We start from the raw sequence: 27,648 nt of genomic DNA, 5'->3' as shown, positions 1-27,648 counted from the left end.
TTGATGTTTGGCAGTTCCAAAATCCAGGCATTCGTGATTACACTCGTTTCTCTGCATATCATAAGTAATTCTCAAGGATTGATTATTTTCTGCTGCCGCATGGTTTGAAGGATTGCGTAATACCTGAATAAACTTCTCCCAGCCACACTGGCTGACCACAGCCCCTTAGTTCTCAGCATCAACCTCAGTTTCAAATCCAAAAAGTCTCAGAGATGGCGTTTCAACACCTCTCTTCTAAATGACACTGTATTTGTCTCTGAATTTAGAACTAAAGTGCCCACGTTCCTTCAAGATAATGTGGGCTCTGTTGAGGATGCTAGATTGGTATGGATGGCAACAAAGGGTTTTATACGTGATTTTACTACGTCGTATGCATCACATATGAAAAAGGTTAGGAATCTGAGAATCAAGGAATTGGAAGAGAAATGCTTACAGTAGTGTTCAAAATAATAGCAGTCCAATGTGACTAACCAGATTAATCCAGGTTTTTAGTATATTTTTCATTGCTACATGGCAAACAAGGTACCAGTAGGTGCAGTAGATTCTCAGAAAATCAACAAGACACAGCATTCGTGATATGCACACTCTTAAGGCTGTGCAATTGGGCAAATAGTTGAAAGGGGTGTGTTCAAAAAATAGCAGAGAGACACAGAGAGAGACAGACAGGGAGATGTTGAAGATGTAGCTCTGTTTTTCTTATAGTGTCTTGTGAATTAAGATGTTTCATGTTCAGTTCCTATGAGCATCACACCTACTGGTTTTGCAGCTTCGAACCTGACTCCAAAAATTTGTCATTATGATTCCAACCACAGGAAATTACAATAATCACCAGTCTGACCTTGGAGCTGTTTGATACGAATGAGTGGAAGACGCCCGACACCTTTAACCCAGGACATTTTCTGATCAAGGAGGGCAAGTTTGGGAAGCCAGCTGCTTTCATCCCGTTCTCTGCTGGTGAGGAGCAACAACACAATCACTTGTATTGTTAATGTTTAACAACTGTTAATAATTAATAACTGTTAACTGGTGTACAGGAGTCCTGATCCTGTCCCAGCATACTGGGACACAGTGTTCCTCACATAATGGTTGCATATTGGCACAGAGGAAATTCTCATGTTCAAGAAAAGAACAACAAGGTTTGAGTCCAGGAATGATGATGAGGACCTGACGTTCCCTACCTAGTCTTTAGAGATGTGGGGAAATGAGAACACAAAGGGAGAATAAGTATCTGGCTGCCTGTTTTTCTAATATCAGATGAGATTAAACTTTGACTTAGTCACACCATACAACAGAAAAATTATATCAAAGTTCAGTTCAACCAGTAGGCTTTTGCTGTGCTGCCAACAGCCAATAAGATCAAGCCTCTCCCTCACAAAAGAAAGGTAAGTGTTATCATTGGCTGGTGTTGGGAACATAAAACAGTGTTTTATCTTGCAAAATCTGAAAACATAGGCTGTAGCTACACAGGTTTGAGCTAGTTTGCAGAATGGATTCAATCTTCTCTGTATTTGGATATTTTGTTAACTGGGATGTCAGAAGTCTGCTGCTCTTCACTGTAGTTTTCATCCTCACTGCTGATTATCTTAAGAACCGTCGGCCAAACACCTACCCTCCTGGACCCAGTGCAATTCCTATTGTGGGCAACATATTCAGTCTGGATCACAACAGGCTCCATGAGAGTATGACACAGGTAGATCAATAGATGTCAAATATATACTATTAAATACAACAGGTTGACTGACAGGACTGTTTCTGATATTTGAACTATCATGCTCCTCTCTCAAATCCATTCACAGTTAGCAGGAAGATATGGAGACGTGTACAGCATGCGAATGGGTCAGACATTGATAGTGGTGTTAAACCGGTTTGAGGTTCTCAAAGAAGCTCTGGTAACTCAGGGAGACAGCCTGGTGGACCGTCCATACCAAGCTATGGTTGACGACGAATTTCATGGACAAGGTGAGAGGACACAGACACAAAATGTGACTCTTGTAATACTTCAACAGGAAGTCAATCTTGAGTGAACACACTCTGTAATGCATTGCTTTGCCTCCAGTCATTGTTCCAGTTTGTGTAAAGCATTGTCTACTTGTGATGTAAACTTCAAATGTACTGGTTGTGGGAGATATACAATTAAAAGGCAGTCATTTTAGTTTTAAACAGAGAATACATTCCTTTTTTCCCCTGATTCTTATCCACTGAATTTCGTATCTACATTTGATACATTTATCATCAGGTGTCATTATGAGTAATGGGAACATATGGAAGCAGCAGAGGCGTTTTGCACTTTCAACACTCAAATATTTTGGATTTGGCAAGAAGTCTCTTGAACCCACCATCCTGGAAGAATTTACATATTGTGCAAAAGTCTTAAATAGCTATGAAGGTAAATAAAACACTGTCAGAGTGACACATTTAAGAATAAAAGATAATGATCAACACAATTAACATCCATCTTTCTCTATAATTGTAAAGGTAAGCAGCTGAATCCACACTTCACCATCAACAATGCTGTCTCGAATATTATCTGCTCCCTGGTTTTTGGACATCGCTTTGATTACGGTGATAAGACGTTCCTGAAACTGATTAAGTGTATTGGAGAAGCACTCGAAATTGAGGCATCCATTTGGGCACAGGTACAGCATTTTAAAGTGGTTGATTAATCTTGAATAAACACTTTCTTATTCATAAAAGTTGGTGCTCAGTACTTCTCAACACATGCATTTTATTCTGAAATCTTGCTACTTGTCCAGACTTGGAACGCACCTGCTGGTAGTCAGTGTTTTAAATCGTAAGATTTTATTTTAAGACAAAGTGATTAGTAAGGGTTATACTGCGGGGCTGATAAGCTGATTGATGGCAGGTGAGTAAGGTAAAGCAGTGAAGAGCGGATTGCAGGCAGCCTAGGGACACAACCTCACAAACATGCAGTTACAGACAGAGAGAGATGGACAGGGAGATGCTGAAACAACAGGGTGGAGAAAAAACTAAACAAAAACACTTAGAAGAGAGGCTCAGCCACAAACATGTCAATTGTCCAATCTGCTCTACTCTGCAGCTTTATAACGCATTCCCTCTGCTGATGAGACGTCTGCCAGGGCCACATCAGACAGTCCGGCGCACCTGGAGAGATGCAAAGGACTTCATACGAGCAGAGATTAAGGAGCACAAACAGAACTGGGATCCCTCAGACCAGAGAGACTACATCGACTGCTACCTGAAAGAGATCCAGATGGTGATTGGCATTAGATGTAGCTGTTTTTCCTATCGTGTGTTGTTCATGAAGATGTTTCATGTTCAGTTCCTGTGAGCATCACACCTGTTGGTTTTGCATCGTCAACCCCTACCCCTACCTAAATTTGAAGTTAAATAATTATCCTAGAGATGTACCTCGGTTAGAAGTGAACCAATGTCGTAGGACTGAAACCTGAAATTACCTCACTGACCTCAAATCCTGCTTTGTAGTACAAGCTTCAGGCATGCACTTTTGCCATGGCATGTGACCTACAGCATTTCTTTACGGCCTTACCTTTGACAGCTTTAATCTAACAAAGTGTTTTAAATAATTTATAATTTGATAAGTACATTGACCAGCACAGACTCACTTTAGCAAGTTTTACTAAATTATTTTGAGGTGTGTTTTCACATATTTATTTGTATAAATTCTCAGAGGAAGGGGCAAGCTGACAACACTTTTGATGAGGAAAACCTAATTATGTCTGCCTTGGATCTGTTTGTGGCTGGCACTGAGACCACATCCACCACCCTGCGCTGGGCTTTCCTCTACATGGCAAAGTACCCCGAGATCCAGGGTAAGGAAATGGCATCGCTGATGGAAGCAGCACAGGTAACAAGGACCCACATAAAGGCAGGCAGATTTAGTGGAGTTTCTTGTAAAAAAAAAAAAATCGGCTTAGAGGAAGACAAAATGACAAACACACAAAGAGGCAGGAAGCAGCAATAGGATAGGAGCCACAAACACATGAAAAACATGGGGAGACAAGAGCAGATGATTCTGAGAACTGCAAACAGGTGTGTGAGTGAAGAGGCAAGTACAGGTGATATAACGTGAAGATAGTGAGGATAAGAGGACAAAATGAAAGCTACATCATGTGTCTGAGTGATATTGTGTCACCTTCAGTGTCCTTCACATTCATGACTCATTCTGTGCTACATGCATCTTTTTACCTATCTGCTGTAAATCCTCTCATGACTGGTTCAAGGTTTTAACTCATCAGGAAGATGAATGTTTCTGTTCACTGCAGCAGTGCTGCATTGTGTCTCCATAAGACTTCTGCAGCCTGTTAATGAAATCCTGTTTCAGCTTATTTGTGTCGCCTCCTGTTACACAGAAAAGGTCCAGGCTGAGATAGACAGAGTGATTGGACAGTCCAGACAGCCGTCCATGAAAGACCGTGCAAACCTGCCCTACACTGATGCTGTTATACATGAGATCCAGAGGATGGGCAACATAGTTCCCCTAGGCATGCCTTATATTACCAATAAAGACATCCAGCTGAGAGGCTACACTATCCCAAAGGTCAGTTCTTGTATTTACTTTTTTTGTCATCGGCACTACCATTTTACTTCATCATGTATTGTCATTATGATTCCAATCACAGGGAGTTACAATAATCACCAATCTGTCCTCGGCGCTGTTTGACAAGAATGAGTGGGAGACACCGGACACCTTTAACCCAGGACACTTTCTGAACAAGGAGGGCAAGTTTGTGAAGCCAGCTGCTTTCATCCCGTTCTCTGCAGGTGAGGAGGAAATCCAGTTACGCATTTTGTTAATGTTTATAACTGATAACTGGTGTACAGGGGTTTGGATCGTGTTGCTCACATAATGGTTGCATATTGGCACACATTTTGGTATTGAGTTTGTTTGGGTTTGGGTTTGCAGAGATGGTAACACTTTTCCTGTGTAAAGTATTTCCAATGTATACCATGAGAGAGGAATTATCAAGATCAAAAACATTGTTCATCGTTGTTACCATGTGCACCAGTAGAGCCCAACATTGGTCATGTCTGGGTAATGATTTTGGTAAACCTCTAATTCAGGACAAAAGTCTTAATGATTGCGAGAACAGTCAGCGGTGTTACTTCCTGTAGATGCCTTATGAGAACTACTGCTGTTGTCTTAAACAAGTTTGAACTTGGGGCCAAAACTGTATTTCAAAGCAATTTTAACTTTGTTTTCCTTTCTCAGGTAAGCGATTGTGTCTCGGGGAGAACCTGGCCAAGATGGAGCTTTTCCTCTTCTTCACCTCCTTCATGCAGCACTTCACCTTCTCCATGCCTGCTGGAGTGAAACCTGAGATGGACTACCGCTTTGGCGTCACTCTGACACCATGTCAATATGAAATATGTGCAACCTCACGCTAAGAGTATCTCTAGTATAAAGAATACTAAAGCAATATGTTTTTTGTGCTATGTTTTTTTCTGGCTCCATAACTTGTCATTATGGTCACTATATGACAGGGTTTAGTTACAATAGGGTAAACACAGTAGCTCTCTGTGGGTTTGAAAGTGCTTTTCTGAAGTGCCGTAAAAGGGTAATATTTCATACACAGTCCTCAAAACGGGAGAAACACCTCCAGGATGTGCCCATGCCCTGAAATTCAACACAACAAAGACCTGCTTAAATTCCTATGACAAATACAATAAATATAAAAGTCACTTTTTTCTTGAATTGTTTAAATAATTTGAGGCCTGAAAACTAAATAACTTCTATTTTAATGAAAAGTGTGGTCAATAATTCTGTCAGTGTTTGTAGGTATGTCAAAGAGGTCGTGGGTGGCACGACTGTAGTACTTGAGTTTGGTACTGGTTGCAAGTTGTAGGATTCGGGGGGGGGGGGGAGTCCCAGAGGGATACAAAATTCGGGTACACTGCTAGACTTGACACAGGACGACACTTCCTAAAAATTATGTGCAAGCAACCTTGAAAAGAAACGTGAAAACCCTCAGTCCAAAGACATGACACTCCTCCTCCTGATGTAGGCCGATCACATTGAGGTGCACATCAGGGGCAGGGTGGGACAGTCATCCACAACATCTTCAGAATCCAAAGGGCATGTTTGACAGATCTCGACCATTATCTGTTCCCATTATCCTCCCATCATGGGAGAGAGACATCTCTCTGTTCCTTGCCAGATGCTGAATTTAATCCACATGAGCTCAAATTCGCAAATGAACCCAAGATTCACATGTGGCAAGATCCCAACAGTAACATGTGGCTAGCTCTGTGTCTAACAGGCTAACTACTTACCTTCCACCAGAGAGCCACTGCAGCTCCGACATTGGCGTGCTCGGCTTTGAAATACAGAGCAACGGTGAGAAATGTGTCTTGTGTCTCACAAATGAACTGAGGTCATGTGACCAGCAATCAAAATGGTCGGAAGACTCTAGAGCTCTCGTGTGATATCCCCACTTTTATTGATAGTTTGATTCTTAAGACCTTGGCAGTCTTATACTTAGTAGTGAGAACTATATAGGATGTCAAGCTAAAAGAAACTATTTCCAGGTATGCCAGGTATTAGACAACACCACTGGCATCGAGAAGTTTCAACAAAAGCTCGCCCTATTGGAGGACCACAACCGGAGAAACAATGTTCGGATTACAGGACGGGCTCCTGTCCACGTTCCTTCAAGATAATGTCGGCTCTGTTGAGGACGCTAGATTGGTATGGATGGCAACAAAGGGTTTTATACGTGATTTTACTACGTCGTATGCATCACATATAAAAAGGTTAGGAATCAGAGAATCAAGGAATTGGAAGAGAAATGCTTACAGTAGTGTTCAAAAATAATAGCAGTCCAATGTGACTAACCAGATTAATCCTGGTTTTTAGTATATTTTTTATTGCTACATGGCAAACAAGGTACCAGAAGGTGCAGTAGATTCTCAGAGAACCAACAAGACACAGCATTTGTGATATCCATCCATCCATCCATCCATTATCGTCCGCTTATCTGGGGCCGGGTCATGGGGGCAGCAGGCTAAGCAGGGCATTCCAGGCGCCCCTCTCCCCAGCCACAACGTCCAGCTCCTCCTGGGGGACCCCGAGGCGTTCCCAGGCCAGGCGAGAGATATAATCCCTCCACCGTGTTCTGGGTCTTCCCCGGGGCCTTCTACCAGTTGGACGTGCCCGGAACACCTCTAACGGGAGGCGCCCGGGAGGCATCCTTACCAGATGCCCAAACCACCTCAACTGGCTCCTTTCGACGCGAAGGAGCAGCGGCTCTACTCCGAGCTCCCTCCGGATGTCTGAGCTCCTCACCCTATCTCTAAGGCTGAGCCCAGCCACCCTACGGAGGAAGCTCATTTCGGCCGCTTGTACCCGCGATCTCGTTCTTTCGGTCACTACCCAAAGCTCATGACCATAGGTGAGGGTTGGAACGTAGATGGACCAGTAAATCGAGAGCTTTGCCTTCAGGCTCAGCTCCTTCTTCACCACAACGGTCCGGTACAACGCCCGCATCACTGCTGACGCCGCACCAAAACTGCCTGTCCATCTCATGTTCCATTCTACCCTCACTCGTGAACAAGACCTCGAGATACTTGAACTCCTTCGCTTGAGGCAGTACCTCTGTCCCCACCCAGAGGGGGCAGTCCACCGTTTTCCGGCAGAGAACCATGGCCTCAGACTTGGAGGTGCTGACTCTCATCCCAACCGCTTCGCACTCGGCTGCAAACCGCCCCAGTGAATGCTGGAGGTCTCGGCTTGATGAAGCCAAAAGAACCACATCATCTGCAAAAAGCAGAGATGCAATTCTTTGGTCACCAAACCAGATCCCTTCCTCCCCCCGGCTGCATCTTGAAATCCTGTCCAAGAAGACCACGAACAGAATCGGAGACAAGGGGCAACCCTGGCGGAGGCAAACACCCACCGGGAACGTGTTTGACGTTGTGCCAAGTACGCGGACACAGTTCTCACTTTGGTTATATAGGGACCGGATAGCTCGTAGCAACGAGCCCGGTACCCCATACTCCCGCAGTACCCCCCACAAGACTCCCCGAGGGACACGGTCATAAGCCTTCTCCAAATCCACAAAACACATGTAGACGGGATGGGCAAACTGCCATGACCCCTCCAGGAGCCTCGAAAGGGTAAAGAGCTGGTCCGTTGTTCCACGGCCAGGACGAAAGCCGCATTGTTCCTCCTGAATCTGAGGTTCGACAATCGGCCGGAGCCTCCTTTCCAGCACCCTGGAGTAGACTTTCCCGGGGAGGCTGAGAAGTGTGATTCCACGGTAATTGGAACACACCCTCCGGTCCCCCTTTTTGAAAATGGGAACCACCACCCCGGTGTGCCACTCCACTGGCACTGTCCCAGACCTCCACGCGACACTGAAGAGGCGTGTCAACCACGACAACCCAACAGTGTCCAGAGCCTTCAGCATCTCAGGGCAAATCTCATCCAACCCTGGCGCCTTGCCGCCGGGCAGCTTTTTAACTACATTGGCGACCTCTGCCAGGGATATTGATGAGTCTTCCCCTGAGTCTTCAGACTCTGCCTCCTCTACGGAGGACGTTTTGGCTGGATTAAGGAGTTCCTCAAAGTGTTCTTTCCACCGTCTAAGGACATCCCCAGGTCGGGTCAGCAGGTCTCCTCCCCCCTCTGAACACAGCTTGGGCCAAGCCCTGCTTTCCCTTCCTGAGTCGCCTGACGGTTTTCCAGAACCTCTTTGAGGCCGACCGAAAGTCCTCCTCCATGGCCTCCCCGAATTCCTGCCATACCCGAGTTTTCGCTTCAGCGACAGCCGCAGCTGCAGTCCTTCTGGCCAAACAGTACCTGCCCGCTGCTTCCGGAGCCCCCTCGGCCAGCCAAGACCGGAAGGCCTCCTTCTTCAGCTTGACGGCCTCCCTCACCGCTGGTGTCCACCAGCGGGTTCTTGGGTTGCCACCACGACAGGCACCGACGGCCTTCAGGCCACAGCTCCTACCAGCCGCGTCAACAATTGAGGCTTTGAACATGGCCCATTCGGACTCCATGTCCCCAGCCTCACCCGGGATACTGGAAAAATTCTTCCAGAGGCGTGATTTGAAGACCCTGCAGACAGGGGCCTCCGCTAGACGTTCCCAGTTCACCCTCACTACACGTTTGGGTTTGCCAGGTCTGTCCAGCATCCTCCCCCGCCACCTGATCCAACTCACCACCAGGTGGTGATCAGTTGACAGCTCTGCTCCTCTCTTCACCCGAGTGTCCAAAACATGCGGCCGCAGATGTGATGACATGATAATGAAATCGATCATCGATCTTTGGCCTAGAGTGCTCTGGTACCAGGTACACTTATGAACAACTCTATGTTCGAACATGATGTTCGTTATGGACAATCCGTGACTAGCACAGAAGTCCAATAACAGAACACCACTCGGGTTTAGATCAGGCGGGCTGTTCCTCCCAATCACCCCCCTCCAGGTACCATCATTGTTACCCACGTGAGCGTTGAAGTCTCCCAGAAGAACAATAGAGTCCCCAGATGGTATCCCTTCCAGGACACCACCCAGAGACTCCAAGAAGGCCGGGTACTCTGAACTGCTGTTTGGTGCATAAGCACAGACAACAGTCAGAGACCTTCTACCTGCGACTTGCAGCCGCAAGGAGGCGACCCTCTCGTTCCTCGGGGAGAACTCCAACACAGCGGCGCTCAGCCGGGGTCTTGTGAGTATCCCCACACCCGCCCGGCGCCTGTCACCCTGGGCAACTCCGGAAAAGGAGAGAGTCCAGCCTCTCTCCAGGAGTTTGGTTCCAGAGCCCACGCTATGCGTGGAGGTGAGCCCAACTATTTCTAGTTGGTAACGCTCCACCTCCTGCACAAGCTCGGGCTCCTTCCCCGCCAGCGAGGTGACGTTCCACGTCCCCAGAGCTAGCCGCTGGAGCCGGGGGTCAGCACGCCCAGGTCCCCGCCTTTGCCTGCCGCCCGACTCTCTGCGCACCCGACCCTTATGCCTGAGGCTGCAGGTGGTGGGCCCACAGGTCGGCAGGACCACGTAGTCTTTTCGGGCTGAGCCCGGCCGGGCCCCGTGGACAAAGGCCCGGCCACCAGACGCTCGCCTGCGCACTCCCCTCCCGGGTCTGGCTCCAGGAGGGGGCCCCGGTTTACTCATGCCGGGCGAGGTACGCTGCTTTAAATGGTCCCGCTTCATAAGGGTCTTTGAATCGCTCTTAGTCTGGCCCCTCCCCGTGATATGCACGCTCTTAAGGCTGTGCAATTGGGCAATTAGTTGAAAGGGGTGTGTTCAAAAAATAGCAGTGTGGCAATCAATCAGTGAGGTCATCAATTTTGTGAAAAACAGTTGTGAATCAGGTGGCCTCTATTTAAGGATGAAGCCAGCACTTGTTGAACATGCATTTCTCTTTGAAAGCCTGAGGAAAATGGGTCGTTCAAGACATTGTTCAGAAGAACAGCGTACTTTGATTAAAAAGTTGATTGGAGAGGGGAAAACTTAATAAGAGCTGCAAACAATTATAGGCTGTTCAGCTAAAATGATCTCCAATGCTTTAAAACGGAGAGCAAAACCAGAGACACGTGGCAGAAAACGAAAGACAATCATCAAAATGGATGGAAGAATAACCAGAATGGTAAAGGCTCAGCCAATGATCAGCTCCAGGATGATCAAACAGTCTGGAGTTACCTGTAAGTGATGTGACAGTTAGAAGACGTCTGTGTGAAGCTAATCTATTTACAAGAATCCCCCGCAAAGTCCCTCTGTTAAAAAAAAAAGGCATGCGCAGAAGAGGTTACAATCTGCCAAAGAACACACCAACTGACCTAAAGAGAAAAGGTGGAACATTTTGAGGACTGATGAGAGTAAAATTGTTCTTTTTGGGTCCAAGGGCCGCAGACAGTTTGTGAGACGACCTCCAAACTCTGAATTCAAGCCACAGTACACAGTGAAGACAGTGAAGCATGGTGGTGCAAGCATCATGGTATGGGCATGTTTCTCCTACTATGGTGTTGGGCCTATTTATGGCATACCAGGGATCATGGATCAGTTTGCATATGTCAAAATACTTGAAGAGGTCATGTTGCCTTATACTGAAGAGGACATGCCCTTGAAATGGGTGTTTCAACAAGACAATGACCCCAAACACACTACTAAACCAGCAAAATCTTGGTTCCAAACCAACAACATTGATGTTATGGAGTGGACCTTAATCCAATTGAGAACTTGTGGGGTGACATCAAAAATGCTGTTTCTGAAGCAAAACCAAGAAATGTAAATGAATTGTGGAATGTTGTTAAAGGATCTTGGAGTGGAATAACAGCTGAAAGGTGCCACAAGTTGATTGGCTCCATGCCACACAGACTGCTATTTTTTTGGACACACCCCTTTCAACTTATTACCCAATTGCACAGCCTTAAGAGCGTGCATATCACAAATGCTGGGTCTTGATGGTTTTCTGAGAATCTACTGCACCTACTGGTACCTTGTTACATTGTTCTAACTACAGACCCATTCAGATCTGAAAATTTACTCCAAGCTGCTGGCATTACGCTATATGGATAAACTAATCCGCACTGACAAATTAGTACTTGCAAATAAGTTCAGCACTTAAGGCACATAGTCTGCCACTGGGGGCTAAGCTTACCATCCAGATGGACTGGATAAACTCTCTTCCCTGCAGGGGCTTTGTATCGAAAGTTTACTCCAAACTATCTGGACAACAAGGGACTCTATCAATGTTCAGAGCATGGCAGAGAGACTTTGATTTAAAAGATGAAACACTGTGTGGAATAACATCTTTCTCGCCTCCAAGAATCCGAATCACCAACTCATTCAGTTTGTCACAGACTCTACACCGCGTTCCAAATTATTACGCAAATAGTATTTAAGTGTCATAAAGATTACATTTTTTGATTTTCAATTAAACTCATGGATGGTATTGTGTCTCAGGGCTCTTTGGATCACTGAAATCAATTTCAGACACCTGTGATAATTAGTTTGCGAGGTGAGCCCAATTAAGGAAAAACTACTTAAGAAGGGCGTTCCACATTATTAAGCAGATGACCATTTCCAAGCAACATGAGAAAGAATAAGGATCTCTCTGCTGCCGAAAAGCGTGAAATAGTTCAATGCCTTGGACAAGGTATGAAAACTTTAGATATTTCGCGAAAACTTAATCGTGATCATCGTACTGTTAAGAGATTTGTGGCTGATTCAGAGCACACACGGGTTTGTGCAGATAAAGGCACAATGAAGAAGGTTTCTGCCAGACAAAAACATCGGATTAAGAGAACAGCTGCTAAAATGCCATTACAAAGTAGCAAACAGATATTTGAAGCTGCTGGTGCCTCTGGAGTCCCACGAACATCAAGGTGTAGGGTCCTCCAGAGGCTTGCAGTTATGCATTATTCTATCAGTTATTCTATTCGGCCACCCCTAACCAATGCTCACAAGCAGAAACGGCTGCAGTGGGCCCAGAAATACATGAAGACTAATCGTCAAACAGTCTTGTTCACTGATGAGTGCCGTGCAACCCTGGATGGTCCAGATGGATGGAGTGGTGGATGGTTGGTGGGCGGCCACCATGTCCCAACAAGGCTACGACGTCAGCAAGGAGGTGGCGAGGCATGTTTTGGGCTGGAATCATGGGGAGAGAGCTGGTTGGCCCTGTTAGGGTCCCTGAAGGTGTGAAAATGACCTCTGAAAAGTATTTGGAGTTTCTGACTGACCACTTTCTCCCATGGTACAAAAAGAAGAACCGTGCTTTCAGTAACAAAATCATCTTCATGCATGACAATGCACCATCTCATGCTGCAAGGAATACCTCTGCATCATTGGCTGCTATGGGCATAAAATGAGAGAAACTCATGGTGTGGCCCCCATCCTTCCCTGACCTCAACCCTATTGAGAACCTTTGGAGCATCCTCAAGCGAAAGATCTATGAGGGTGGGAGGCAGTTCACATCCAAACAGCAGCTCTGGGAGGCTATTCTGACATCCTGCAAAGAAATTCAAGCACAAACTCTCCAAACACTCACAAGGTCAATGGATGCAAGAATTGTGAAGCTGCTATCAAATAAGGGGTCCTATGTTAAAATGTAACTTGACTTGTTAAGATGATTTTGATTGAAATAGCTTTTGATTTCAGTAAATATGACCTCCGAATGCTGGAAAATCCAAAAATTAGCATTTTCAGTTCTTAAAAACCTATAAAATGTTATAAAACTCTGTCGTGCGTAATAATGTGGAACAGTGCATTTTAAGTTTTTTATTTTAAAAAAAATACTGTTATCATTGAGAGGTTTGTCCAATCACATTACAATTCATTAAACTAATGGTTGATGACTTAAATTATGCTGACTGTCATTTGCATCGACTATTTAGGAAAATCGGAGAAAAAACTCAGTTGCATAATAATTTGGAACACAGTGTATTATACGCCTGTCACTTGTTTTCGCATGAAACTGATACCAAGTTCAAGCTGTTCTATGTGCCAACTTAATGCTATAGGATGTTACAGACATATCCAAAGTCTTGTCTGAATTACAAGGTACCATCATAACATGTAATCCAATCTTACTTCTTCTTAATGATGACTCTCAACTGCATATAAGTGAGAATCACAGCAAATTGTTGTTGAGCTGCCTCACAGCTGCCAAAAAACTCCTAGTGCAAAGATGGCTACCACCTCATGATGTTAGTACTAAGAAATGGCTGATTTACTTTGTTGAGCTAGTTTGCAGAAATATGTTTGACTAGTCCAGGGGAGGCCCGGGAGGGGAGGGAGGGATGCTGTCGGGAGGGGGGAGTATGGATTGGATAATGTTTATAACAGATGGATGCTACTGTATGTTTCACTCGCAGTGGTTCACAAAAAAAAAATCACAAATAAACCCAAGATTCACATGTGGCAAGATCCCAACAGTAACATGTGGTGTGTAATGGATATACTGCAGGGCTGATAAGCTGATTGATGGCAGGTGAGTAAGATGCAGCAGTTGGATTGAGGAGTGAAGAGAGACTGAAGAGTGGATTGCAGGCAGCTTGAGGACACACCCTCACAAACACACAGTTACAGCAGTGGCGGTCGGTGCATTTCACACTTAGGCCTTCAGTGATGTCCAACTTAGTCAATAAATACTTTTCATTTTGCCAGCATTTATAACACCAGGACTGGAGAGTAGTTAGAAACACACTTAAGCACTACTAGGCATTGCATCACCTCAGTTGTGTAGCCTACAAAATGGGCTATTATCCCGCGCATCAGCAATTAAAACATATCTGATATGCTACTGTCAAAACTTCAAAATAAAATGGTCTTTAAAATTATCTTTCCAAAAAGTTTTATTAAATGAGTCCACAAAGAATATGCAAGCTTTAACAAGATTGTACAATACATTGCAAAATCGCAGTTTAATATCAGAAAGACACTAACAAGACGGCCATACTTTGACGACAGCGACACAATAAACAAGTCTCTTTGTAAAAAAAACGTTTTCATGTCAAAACGTGACGTATCACGACTTTCTGTCACCTGTTGCTTTGAGTACAACCACACAGCTGCGCCAATGCGCCAGATTATTGACATACCGTTAACAGTCCCGGGTGTGACTCTGTTGATCTGCACTGCCGTGGCTCAAACTAGTAATTATCCATATCCAATCACAGGACGCGTAAATGTCACGTTCAACGTGAGGCCAGCTAGAGGGCCTTACTGACACAACTCGTGATCTGATTGGCTATCGCAACTATCTATCAACTGTATTTGCCCGTTCACTTACAGTTCACAAACGCCCGCATTGTTGATTCTGAAGGCCCGGGCAGATTTCATACAGCCTGGCAACATAAGATAGCTGAATTCTGATTGGATAAAAACTCTAACCTAAAAACAACAGCACTGGGAGGAGCATAATATGACATGAAGAGAATATGAATACTTTTAGATATTTAGGGAAAGAAAATTAAAAATTAAATTAACCTTTATCATAATTATGATCATGATTTCTGGTTATGTTAGGCCAGCAGAGAAGGCCTTGCTGGCCCTGACGGCCCACCACTGAGTTACAGACAGAGAGAGACAGACAGGGAGATGCTGAAGATGTAGCTCTGTTTTTTTATAGTGTCTTGTGAATTAAGATGTTTCATGTTCAGTTCCTATGAGCATCACACCTACTGGTTTTGCAGCTTCGAAACTGACTCCAAAAACTTTTTGATTGTCATTTTGATTCCAACCACAGGAAATTACAATAATCACCAATCTGACCTTGGAGCTGTTTGATACGAATGAGTGGAAGATGCCCGACACCTTTAACCCAGGACATTTTCTGATCAAGGAGGGCAAGTTTGGGAAGCCAGCTGCTTTCATCCCGTTCTCTGCTGGTGAGGAGCAACAACACAATCACTTGTATTGTTAATGTTTATAACTGTTAACTGGTGTACAGGAGTCCTGATCATGTCCCAGCATACTGGGACACAGTGTTCCTCACATAATGGTTGCATATTGGCACAGAGGAAACTCTCATGTTCAAGAAAAGAACATCAAGGTTTGAGTCCAGGAATGATGATGAGGATCCTGACATTCCCTACCTAGTCTTTAGAGATGTGGTGAAATGAGAACACAAAGGGAGAATAAGTATCTGGCTGCCTGTTTTTCTAATATCATATGAGATTAAACTTTGACTTAGTCACACCATACAACAGAAAAAATATATCAAAGTTCAGTTCAACCAGTAGGCTTTTGCTGTGCTGCCAACAGCCAATAAGATCAAGCCTCTCCCTCATAGGAGAAAGGTAAGTGTTATCATTGGCTGGTGTTGGGAACATAAAACAGTGTTTTATCAGGCAAGATCATGAAAACATAGGCTGTAGCTACACAGACTTGAGCTAGTTTGCAGAATGGATTCAATCTTCTCTGTATTTGGATATTTTGTTAACTGGGATGTCAGAAGTCTGCTGCTCTTCACGCTAGTTTTCATCCTCACTGCTGATTATCTTAAGAACCGTCGGCCGAACACCTACCCTCCTGGACCCAGTGCAATTCCTATTGTGGGCAACATATTCAATGTAGCTTACAACAAAACTCATGAAAGCATGACACAGGTAGATAATATATATATATATATATATATATATATATATATATATATATATAGATATAGATATATATATATATATACTATTAAAATTCAACAGGTCAGCTAACAGGACTGTTTTTGTTACCTGTTATATGTACCATCATGCTCTTTCTCCTCTCTCAAATCCACTCACAGTTGGCTGGAAGATATGGAGACGTGTACAGCATGCGAATGGGCCAGACATGGGTTGTGGTGGTAAATGGGTTCAGGGTTATGAGAGAAGCTCTGGTAGATCAGGGAGATGGACTGCTGGACCGCCCATACCTCCCTCTGGTGCAGGACACAGTCGTTGGACTAGGTGAGAGTATGTAATATGGAACAGAGGATGTGTCAAAAAAGAAAAAAATTACACACAAAATATTGTACTTTTAATTACTTTAGTGTATGTGTGTGTGTGTGTGTGGGGGGGGGGGGGGGGGGGGGGGATTTCCATCTCCTTTTATTGTATCTACTTTTTATATCATCAGGTGTCGTTTTCACTTGTGGGAAGGCATGGAGGCAGCAGAGGCGTTTTGCAGTTTCCACTTTCAAATATTTTGGATTTGGCAAGAAGTCTCTTGAGCCTGTCATTCTGGATGAATTTACATATTGTGCAAAAGGCTTCAAGAGCTTTAAAGGTAAAAAAAGAAAAAAGAAAAAGTGAATGCATAAAGACTGTTGGATGACACTGTTTTAATAGACAAGTTGCTGCTGTTTATTTCTACTGATGCAAAAAAAAGTAGCATTACAGGGATATAATTGCATTGTGGTGGTGCAACCCTGTTGCATCATACAGAAAACAATGTAATCACAAATGCACAACATACTCTCTGTTTAATTAGGTAAGCCATTCAATCCACAGCTTATCACCATGAACGCTATCTCCAACATCATCTCCTCTTTGGTTTTTGGTCATCGCTTTGAGTATGGTGAAGAGAAATTAGTGAAATTAATGCAGTTGATTGGAGATGGATTTGAGATTGAAGCTTCCATTTGGGCACAGGTACTGCATTTTTAAGATGTTGGTGAAATCTAAAAACAGGACATCATTGTTGTGTAACATTTTCCTGCTCTACTCTTCAGCTTTATAACGCATTCCCTCTGCTAATGAGACGTCTGCCAGGGCCACATCAAACAGTCCAGCACATCTGGAACAATGCAAAAGACTTCATGCGAGCAGAGATTAAGGAGCACAAACAGAACTGGGATCCCTCAGACCAGAGAGACTACATCGACTGCTACCTGAATGAGATTTACAAGGTTATTGGCATTAGATTTGGCTCTGTTTTTCTTTTAGTGCGTTGTTCGGGAAGACATTTAGTCACACTTCCTGTGAATTTCACCTACCTACCAACTATTAATGTGTTGTACTGACATGATGATTTCACTGTAAGTAAACTCCTGGCTGGTATTTGTTGAGAAGTGCAAAGACCACATGTTAATTTTTGCCGTCTTTAAAGGCAACAGCATACCTATTTAATCTAACAAAGTGAAACATTTTAAACTTTTTTTAAGATATAAATCCAATGCAGATTAAAAGCATTTTTCTAAAGTAATCATTATAATTTATTCTAACAGCCTGTAATTGCAGTCATATGTGGTTGTACTAAATTATTTAGCAGTATGTTTTAACACATGTATCTATATGTCTCAGAACAAGGGACAGGCTAACAACACTTTTGATGAAGAAAACCTGATTATGTGTGTCTTGGATCTGTTTGGGGCTGGCTCTGAGACCACAGGCGGCACCATGCGCTGGGCTTTCCTCTACATGGCAAAGTACCCCGAGATCCAGGGTAAAAATACTCACCAATCCCCATGAAGTCTTTTTTTATTATTGTTATTATCTTTTTTTACTTCAGGGATGACTAAATACCAGTGTCCTATAAATGTATGACTAATTCTGACATTTTTCCGTAAGGTGTACTGTCTGTCTTCTCAGGGCTGGTTAACTCTTTATATTCAATAATGTGGCAGTGTTGTATAGGATTTCAAGTCTTAATGAATCTTCTGCAGCCTGTTGATGTGTTTCACCTCCTGTCACACAGAAAAGGTCCAGGCTGAGATAGACAGAGTGATTGGACAGTCCAGACAGCCGTCCATGGAAGATCGTGCAAACCTGCCCTACACTGATGCTGTTATACATGAAATTATGAGGATGAGCAACATACTTCCCCTCAGCCTGCCTCGTTTTACCACCAGGGACATCCAGCTGGGAGGCTACACTATCCCAAAGGTCAGTTCTTGTATTTACTTTTTTTTGTCATTGGCACTACCATGTAACGTCTTCATGTATTGTCATTATGGTTCCAATCACAGGGAGTTACAATAATCCCCAATCTGACCTCGGTGCTGTTTGACAAGACTGAGTGGGAGACGCCCGACACCTTTAACCCAGGACACTTTCTGAACAAGGGGGGCAAGTTTGTGAAGCCAGCTGCTTTCATCCCGTTCTCTGCTGGTGAGGAGGAAATCCAGTTACTTGTTTACTCAGTGTCTTTACATGCTTATACAGTAGCCTGCAGCATACTTTGGAACACACTGCCCCCCATAGAATAATTGCAGTTTGGCCTAGAGCAGACCTGGGCATTAGGCGGCCCGCGGGCCACATCCGGCCCGTTGTCTGTCCTTTTCCGGCCCGCGTGAGGTTACCCAGAAATTAGAAATCAATACAACCGCAGTGCTTTTATTTCGAAGGCGATTTACATATAACTTAGTTACCCGAGGTACCTTGTCAAAAACACCTATTGCTTTTTGCATAAAGTTAACAAATTAACAAGTTAATAAATTCCTTGGTCACCTTGTGAATCCACCGTAAGAAAACAATAGCAAACATTAGCATTAGCACTTGAGCAAACAAGCACTTTTACTATAGTTAAGACAACAAATATAGCCACTAATATATATCGCAGAAGAAAATAAACTTTAACAAACCTTGTGTCCTGTCAGCCGCCACTATAGAAGCCTTTTAGATATCAACTTTATATTAATTACGACGCACTCGTTATTATTTACCGTTCGTTTTTCATTTAACCATTCCACCAGTTATTTCCTGTCACTACCTTTCAAAATTAAAGCACCCGTTTCACACTGGACAGCACCTTTTCAAAATAAAAGCATCACAACATTGTAAAACCTAGAAAATGTACAAACATGAAAAACAAGCTAAATAACACAAAAACACCAATAGGAACCTTGCTAAATGTCATTTACAGGTGTGTTTAAAAAAAATGGAAAAGTGATATAGTGATTGGAGTATTTCCTACTTTTTAATGGTATATTTGATTTACTCCACATTAACAGTCTTATCAGTATCAGCTCAAAACCAGATAATTTACTGTATTTTATAAAGCGATTAAATTAATATTGAGCAGAATTTAGTTCAGAGTTTTGGTCCGGCCCCTGTAACCTTTGTGGTATTGGTCATGTGGCCCCTTGGGAAAATGAATTGCCCACCCCTGGCCTAGAGGATACTCTCATGACCAAGAAGAGAACACAGAAAAGGTACCGGTCAGGGATGTGAACTACTACATAAATTGAGGATATCATTTCTTTAAAACAGTTAGCAGTTCGGCTATATGAGGATATTGCCTTTAATTAGTGTGACCTCTGGGCCAAAACTGTGTCAAAGAATTTGTATTTTTTTTTTCCTTGTTTCAGGTAAGCGAATGTGTCTTGGGGACAATATGGCCAAGATGGTGCTTTTCCTCTTCTTCACCTCCTTCATGCAGCACTTCACCTTCTCCATGCCTGCTGGAGTGAAACCTGAGATGGACTACCGCTTTGGCGTCACTCTGGCACCATGTCAATATGAAATATGTGCAACCTCACGCTAAGAGTATCTCTAATATAAAGAATACTAAAGCAATATGATTTTTTGTGCTATGTTTTTTTCTGTCTTCACAACTTCTCATTATGGTCACTATGACAGGGTTTAGTTACAATAGGGTAAACACAGTAGCTCTCTGTGGGTTTGATGGTGATTTTGTGATGTGTTGTAAAATAGTGTAACATTTCATACACAGTCCTCAAAACAGGAGAGAAACCCTCCAGGATGTGCCCATGCCCTGAAATTCAACTGTCTGAACAATCAAGGGGGTCCAACACAACAAAGACCTGCTTGAATCCCTATCTTCTTCTATTCTATTTTCTGACAAGTACACTTTATATATTAGTCACTTTGTTATTGAATTGTATAGACAATGAGGCCTCAAAACTAAATTACTTCTATTTAAATAAGTGTGCTCATTAATTCTGTCAGTATTTGTAGGTATGTCAAAGAGCTCGTGGGTGGCACGACAGTAGTAGTTGAGTCCAGTACTGGTCGCAAGTTTTGGATTCAGGGAGAAAAAAAGTCCCAGAGGGATACAAAATTTGGGCACACTGCTAGACTTGACACAGGATGACTAAAAATGATGTGCAAACAACCCTGAAATGAAAAGTGAAAACCCTGAATTCAGTCCAAAGACACAACACTCCTCCTCCTGATGTAGGCAGATCACATTGAGGTACACATCAGGGGCAGGGTGGGACAGTCATCCACAACATCTTCAGAATCCAAAGGGCATGTTTAAAAAAGCAGGAACAGTGGCCCAAAGGCCACCCTGATACCTGTCCCCTTTAACCGGACTGTTTGTTGACAACCTAAAATAGCAGAAAGAAAACAATATAAAACACAGAAAAAGAGGAAAGTAGCAGAATGACCACTGCAAGATCATAAATAGATCTTTTAACTTTCCAACTCGTTCATATAACCCACTGGCTCTAAATATCCCTGCTATTAAAACGGAGGTTGGGAAATTCGCTTTTGTTTATTTTGCTCCTTTTAAATGGAATAATTTACTGTCACAGCTACAGTTGGATACACTGATTCCTTGTAATCATTTTAAAGACATTCTTATTAATCTTATGATTCCTGAATGTGTATGTGCTCATTGAATTTATTGTGCTTCTGTTGATTATATATTATTATGGATATGTAGTGTAATGTGTTAAAATTGTATTTGTACTGTAATCAGGGCGCCATTGGAAATGAGAGCTTGCTCTCAATTGGCCTTCCCTGAATAAATAAAGGTGAAATGAAAATGAAATGAAATAAAGAACTAGTGTAGCTCACCATATGATTTTTTTTTTTAAATAGCGGAAAAGTAGCAAAACTTTCAGAATCTAGAAAAAAGTAACTTTCACAATATTCTTTCACCATATCCCGGTTGAAAGTTAACAGTGTGACTAAGCTCAAGCAAGCGCTCAGTCACACACAAAGGAAGGCAAAATGGATACTTTCAATGATTTTATTGAGTTCACACAGATGTTCACATCAATAGATGATAAAGCCAAAATATTACATATAGTGTACACTTCCTTGCCAGTTGAGGTTTAACATGCAAGGAGCTTCAGGAATTTTTGGGATTTGCAATATTCTACAGACACTTCATCCAGAACTACAGGTCAGTGGCATCTTCCCTCACCTACCTCACCACCAAGAATGTGTCCTTTCGGGGGTCCCCTGCAGCTGAAGAAGGGTTTTGTGAGTTAAAGGCATGTTTCGCCTCTGCTCCCATTCTCATCTTTCCAGATCCTTCCTGCCAATGTATTGTGGAGGTAGATGCTTCTTTTTAGCTGCTCTGATGCTATTTCTCTGTTGTTTCTCAGTGTGCTGAAAGAGAGCAGTGGTGGTATTAAAGGTTATGAGAGTGAACTGAAGGAAATAATGGTGCAATATTTCTGAACATGTTTATATTGTGTTTATTATTTTATGCCGATGTATGAATGTAAAGGTGAGGTTTGTTTTATTTTCCAAATGCCAATTTAAAGGGAAAAGAGAGCATTTTGATGAATCATGTGATGAGAGTAAAATAACATTTTATTTTGTAATATGCAAATAACTGAAGGAATTTATTTCATTTCAACTGTGAGTTTAAAGTTATTTAGAGGGTAATTTTTGGTGCAGTTTCTCTCACATAAATAGGCCTATAGTGTAGGAGTAATTAAGCACACTTCTTGGATACCTCTAAAACAAACTCAATGTGTATTTTCAATGTTATTTGCACATGATTTTGATATGGTTATAATGTATATTTTGAATGTAAATGGTAATTTACCATAAATATTATTGAAGTACTGTTCACATGAACAGATAAATATGTGAGCACTTGAATGGTCAGTTCTCATATTTAATGCATTTGAACATTGAATGTTGTACAACTAAAAAACTAAAAAACTGAAGCTTTGAGATTTGATAAGATTGAAGATTTACATATGAGGTTTGATGCAATATATTGATTTTTGACATTTAAACCTTTAATGATGCATCTGAGAATAAAATGTTAATTATATGACCTTGTGTATAGGTCAGGTTTTTTGAGAGGATGGAGAAACAAACAGACACTTTTATTTCATTTAAGTGTGCACACTATATTCTTTTATTTTTGGTAATTTGGGTCATTATTTTATATCTTTGTACAAATTGAACATTAATTTTCATTCACTGTAAAAAAAAATACAAGAGTGGCTACTCAACTGTTAGGTAACACTTTACAATAACCATCATTTATAAATGGTAAACAGATAGTTTGTTAATGTTTAATCATCATTTATAAACCGTATATAGGCCATTTAGAATTGTAAATACATACTTTATTAATGTTTAACTAACTACATCATTTATAAATGGCAAATAGATGGTATATTAATGTAGGTTTATAGTTACTTTACCATTAACAAACAATTAAATTATAATTAATAGTTTATTAATAGTTTTAGTTGCACTCATTTTTACATTTTTAACACCATATTAAGTATATGAATGATTTTTGAAATGATTCATATAACTTTAAGAAATTGTTTTTTTAAGATTAAATATGTATAGCACTTTGTTAATGTTAATAATTGGTTTATAAACCATCTATAAACATTATTTAGTTGGTTATTGTAAAGTGTTACCAACTGTTATTCCAGTGCCTGCTTCAACTGCTGCTCAACATATTGGCTCCTTACGAATTTGGTGTCTTCTGATTCTGGCCAGGGTCTTATAATTAGTCCAAGTTGTTATTATAATGTAATTCACTTTTATATCGCTAAAATTGGTGACATGTAGCTCTGTTTTTCTCATAGTGTCTTGTGAATTAAGATGTTTCATGTTCAGTTCCTATGAGCATCACACCTACTTGTTTTGAAGCTTCGAACCTGACTCCAAAAATTTGTCATTATGATTCCAACCACAGGAAATTACAATAATCACCAATCTGATCTTGGAGCTGTTTGATACGAATGAGTGGAAGACGCCCGACACCTTTAACCCAGGACATTTTCTGATCAAGGAGGGCAAGTTTGGGAAGCCAGCTGCTTTCATCCCGTTCTCTGCTGGTGAGGAGCAACAACACAATCACTTGTATTAATGTTTAATGTTTATAACTGTTAACTGGTGTACCGGACTCCTGATCCTGTCCCATCATACTGGGACACAGTGTTCCTCACATAATGGTTGCATATTGGCACAGAGGAAACTCTCATGTTCAAGAAAAGAACAACAAGGTTTGAGTCCAGGAATGATGATGAGGATCCTGACGTTCAGTCCAGGCTTTTGATTTTGGCATTGAGGTTGTTTGGGTTTGGGTTTGCAGAGATGGTAGCTCTGCAAACCTGTGTAACTTCTTTGTGTAAACTTCCTGTGTAAAGTATTTCCACTGTATACCATGAGGGAGGAATCATCAGAAACATTGTTCATCGTTGTTAACATGTGCAACAGTAGAGCCCAATTGGTCGGTTGTCAGTACACACAGGTACCCATGGTATGTTGGCCAATATTGCAAAAACTTACTGCCTCACACTGCCATGTGTCTGTTTTCTTTGACAGTCCACATTGTGCAGAAGAAGGGGCAGCTTGAAAGGTAAACAAGACTTTGAACTAGTTGATTGGCATCATTTCACATTTAAAGTTCAAACTGTTTCAAGTAATTTTATTTAACTAAGATTATGAAAAGTTACAATTCACTTCAAGCCAGAAATCTTGGTGTAATTATTGGCTCAGACCTAAACTTCAACAGCCATCTAAAGCTTATCACTAAATCTGCCTATTACCACCTGAAAAACATAGCTAGAATTAAGGGGCTTCTGTCCAAACAAGACATGGAAAAACTTATCCACGCATTTATTTTTAGTAGGTTGGATTATTGCAATGGCATCTTCACAGGTCTTAACAAAAAATCAATCAGGCAGCTGCAGCTGATCCAGAACGCTGCCGCCAGAGTCCTCACAAACACCAGGAAACTGGACCATATTACACCGGTCCTTAAATCACTACACTGGCTTCCTGTGAGTCAGAGGATAGATTTTAAAATCTTACTGCTGGTCTACAAAGCACTGAATGGTCTCGGACCAAATTACATGCTTGATCTGCTCCCTCTCTATGAAGCACCCAGACCCCTTAGGCCATCTGGAACTGGCTTGTTGCATGTCCCAAGAACAAGAACTAAGCGGGGTGAGGCAGCTTTCAGTTATTCTGCTCCTCACCTGTGGAACAAACTACCTGTAGATCTGAGGTCTGCCCAAACGCTCAGCTCCTTTAAATCAGGACTGAAAACACTATTGTTTACTGAAGCGTACTCTTAACTTTAACACTTATCTGCTCTACTCTACTGCCCTTACTTTTTAACTACACAATGTTTGACTTGTGCTTCTTATTATTTTATCTCTCTTTTTTTATCCTGCTGTATCTTATTTTATCCTATTTATATTTTTATTTCTATTTCCCTGTTTTAATTGACTGTTTTTACTGTTTTCAATTATGTCTTGCTGTTTTTAATGTGTATGTAAAGCACTTTGAATTACCTTGTGTTGAATTGTGCTATACAAATAAACTTGCCTTGCCTTGCCTTGCCTTGCCTTGCCTATCTCTTTAAAGACATATGGCATTCAGTTTCTCAAATAGACCTGCTCCAAGTAGCATATATTTGGGTATGATGTTACTTTGCAAGCAATTTACAATCAAGCTCTTTACATTCACTTTATTCCAGGCATTACTATTATGGATGTTTTGTGCAATGCCAAGAACTCCCTGACACTTTTTTTTTTTACCTCAATACAAATTAAAAAGTGCTGATATTATAATAAAGTTGAGCAAATTAGAAGTAAACACTAGGGTTTTAAAACGTCTACCATTGTGTTTATTATTACTTCTTTTTTAAATATGAATTTGCCTATTACTTATAATTACTACCCATTCACTGTATACAAAGTCTTATACATTTCAGATGGCATGCAGAGCAAGTATGGTGGTTGTTGTACATTCTGTCCACTAGTGGGCATTCCAACATTACCAATACCTTTATGCTGGGTTCCCTGCAGCAAGCTCCTGGTCTCCTCAGTCCCCAAGGCACGCTTCTGGCCAAACCTTTCAAGCAATATTGACAAGATTATTCTAGAGTATGTCATAGGAAAAATGCATTTTTGCAAAACTGACATGCATACATATTCCTCACAGAAACAGCCATCCATGTTAGTGAAGGTCAACTGTAGATGTTTAACTTCAAATGTTCTATTGAGATGCTACGGAGTTTGAGTACAATGGGGTTAACATCGAGTCAGGGCAGTTACGTTATTAACGATATTTAAGCTTATTTAAAATGGTAAAACACAGAGTATTAAACAAGTATCTGGTCTGAGACTGAAGGCTACTGACATAATGTAGCTGATGGACACAGAACATGGTAACAGGTTTTCATCATCTTTCATCAATCAAATTTAATGAATCTACTGCGTAGATTATTACCGTCATAAAGCCAACAGTTAATTAAAGACACGTGGTTGGGCTTACAAAAATCACACTGCGGATTAATTTAATGAATAAACAATTAAATTAACAGTTTATTTGCAACAAGGTATCATAAAACATAAACAAGGGTTATTTGTAGTGCCATAAAGACTACCATGGTTAGCTACTCACACTTCAGCTAGCTAACAATAACCTTGCTGTTCAATTTAAGAACGCAGATTTTTTTTTACATTTACATTTACATTTAGTCATTTAGCAGACGCTTTTATCGAAAGCGACTTACAGGAAGAGTAAAAAGCAAACAATCAAGGTATAGTGCAATAAGAGCTATTAGTGCTAGTGACAATTCTTTGAGGAGTAGACTTATCATGTGGTCTAGGAGAGAAGATGCTCTCTGAAGAGCTGGGTCTTCAGGAGTTTTTTAAAGGTAGAGAGGGACGCCCCTGCTCTGGTAGGAACTGGTAGTGTGTTCCACCAGCGGGGAACAAGAAGTGCAAAGAGTCTGGATTGCCTTGGACCAACGGGGGCAGAGCCAGGCGCCGTTCATTGGAAGAGCGCAGCGGTCGTGAGGTAGCATATGTCTGAATCAGTTCATCAATTTTTAAACATTAACCAATTAAAACTTGGTTCAAATTCATTACTCACATGCGGTTGTCATCCATCTCGTACATGTGTCCTTAAGATGCAGTCATTTTTTAACCAATTCGGAAAATGGTGCTGCCACTAAACACTGGGATCCTCCTAGATATGAGGTCCTAGGACTGCAGTCCTGAAACATGTGATCCACATAACCCACGTCCCCACTGTTCCTCACTCAGCCTCTTCACTGTATACTGCAGGACAGATGCAACGCAATTAACTGGCGATGCCTGCCTTTTCATGCATAGTTGTTTATTCTGCTCCAGCATGGGACCTGCTCGTGGAAGGCTTTATACACAGTCAAACTGGGTCTGTGATGGCCCTGGACAGAAAGCCAAACAGGGTTTAGGGGGGTTGAAATGTGACACCATCTCTCACACCTTTCCTACTGGTGACCCAATACAACACTTATGCACCCTCTGCAGTACCTTATAGAGTTGATATATCAGGCACATCTAGGCCCGGGGCACAACCTTCTCCTTCCAACCTTGCAATAAGGAAAGTTCACACCAAGATCAAAAGTGGTCTTTTGTTGATTAAAAGCTTATACCTCATGATCTTTACTGCCTCCACTGATGTTTTTGCGAATGTTTAGCCTAAGTGAAAAGACCCAGATGCATAAGCTGATACTTTGGCAATTGGAACCGTGCTAAAGCAAGAAATACTGCGACACACTAACCCTCTGACAGCTACCAATGGTAGACATTAAGGTCTAAGGACCCAGCAGGTAACCTTGCAGAAGGTGGATCCCTTATCTGCAAATGTGGCTATAATGGGGCATACTTTTGTGAGGCTGAATCTTCAGGGAGGTCCAGGACCCCCTTTTTTGGTGAATTAACTTCTATTATTCCAAACTCTCATCCTGGCCCTTTGCTATATAACTATCATCACATTCATAACCTGTCTGTATACTGGGGGAAAATTGTAAAATAAGAACACACTGAATATTTAGTTTTGATAGCATTTGAATTCGGCTGCCTATTTGTCTTCTAACATTTGTTATGCTCACTGATTTCCAGTGTTTCATACCGTTTTTATAGGTATAAAGAGGGCAGAGCCCAGTGCAGCCAGTAGGCCTTTGCTGTTCGTCAAGAGCCAATAAAATCAGGCTTCATCCTCACAGGACAGAGAAAGGTTATATTACTGGCTCCTATCACCACCACTAGTG

The 27,648-nt window shown here is 42.0% G+C and overlaps 2 protein-coding genes across 5 annotated transcripts; both read left to right on the top strand.

Annotated features, from left to right (window-relative positions):
• Positions 1 to 721: 721 nt before the first annotated feature.
• LOC131977226 (cytochrome P450 2J2-like) lies at positions 722 to 5,520 on the top strand. 4 transcript variants are annotated; one of them, XM_059340432.1, is made up of 10 exons: positions 722 to 954; positions 1,589 to 1,690; positions 1,797 to 1,959; positions 2,237 to 2,386; positions 2,476 to 2,636; positions 3,059 to 3,235; positions 3,671 to 3,812; positions 4,353 to 4,540; positions 4,623 to 4,764; positions 5,213 to 5,495. In XM_059340432.1, exons 2-10 carry the CDS (start codon positions 1,682 to 1,684, stop codon positions 5,386 to 5,388), a joined length of 1,308 nt encoding a protein of 435 aa, XP_059196415.1. In that variant the 5' UTR covers positions 722 to 954; positions 1,589 to 1,681; the 3' UTR covers positions 5,389 to 5,495. The 4 variants fall into 4 exon arrangements, with proteins under 4 accessions (XP_059196415.1, XP_059196412.1, XP_059196411.1 ...); XM_059340430.1 differs by lacking the exon at positions 722 to 954 and adding an exon at positions 1,085 to 1,382; XM_059340428.1 differs by lacking the exon at positions 722 to 954 and having other exon boundaries at positions 1,083 to 1,690; positions 5,213 to 5,497.
• A 10,313-nt stretch (positions 5,521 to 15,833) lies between these two features.
• On the top strand, positions 15,834 to 20,382 carry LOC131977228 (cytochrome P450 2J2-like). The gene is made up of 9 exons (XM_059340434.1): positions 15,834 to 16,055; positions 16,226 to 16,388; positions 16,558 to 16,707; positions 16,912 to 17,072; positions 17,153 to 17,329; positions 17,724 to 17,865; positions 18,118 to 18,305; positions 18,389 to 18,530; positions 19,730 to 20,382. Exons 1-9 carry the CDS (start codon positions 15,852 to 15,854, stop codon positions 19,903 to 19,905), a joined length of 1,503 nt encoding a protein of 500 aa, XP_059196417.1. The 5' UTR covers positions 15,834 to 15,851; the 3' UTR covers positions 19,906 to 20,382.
• Positions 20,383 to 27,648: the final 7,266 nt, after the last annotated feature.

This window comes from Centropristis striata, chromosome 9, assembly GCF_030273125.1.
Source record: "Centropristis striata isolate RG_2023a ecotype Rhode Island chromosome 9, C.striata_1.0, whole genome shotgun sequence".
NCBI lineage: Eukaryota > Metazoa > Chordata > Actinopteri > Perciformes > Serranidae > Centropristis > Centropristis striata.
Note: the sequence above shows the minus strand (reverse complement) of the source record. Positions and strands in the feature narration are given on the sequence as shown.

Bases quoted from the DNA above. Each gene is read 5' to 3' on its own strand.
- LOC131977228 (XM_059340434.1), top strand. From the start codon at position 15,852: ATGGATTCAATCTTCTCTGTATTTGGATATTTTGTTAACTGGGATGTC. The intron at 17,073-17,152 runs GTACTGCATTTT...TCTACTCTTCAG, and splicing joins AAGCTTCCATTTGGGCACAG to CTTTATAACGCATTCCCTCT. The intron at 17,866-18,117 runs GTAAAAATACTC...CCTGTCACACAG, and splicing joins AAAGTACCCCGAGATCCAGG to AAAAGGTCCAGGCTGAGATA.
- LOC131977226 (XM_059340428.1), top strand. From the start codon at position 1,487: ATGGATTCAATCTTCTCTGTATTTGGATATTTTGTTAACTGGGATGTC. The intron at 3,813-4,352 runs GTAAGGAAATGG...CCTGTTACACAG, and splicing joins AAAGTACCCCGAGATCCAGG to AAAAGGTCCAGGCTGAGATA. The intron at 4,765-5,212 runs GTGAGGAGGAAA...TTCCTTTCTCAG, and splicing joins TTTCATCCCGTTCTCTGCAG to GTAAGCGATTGTGTCTCGGG.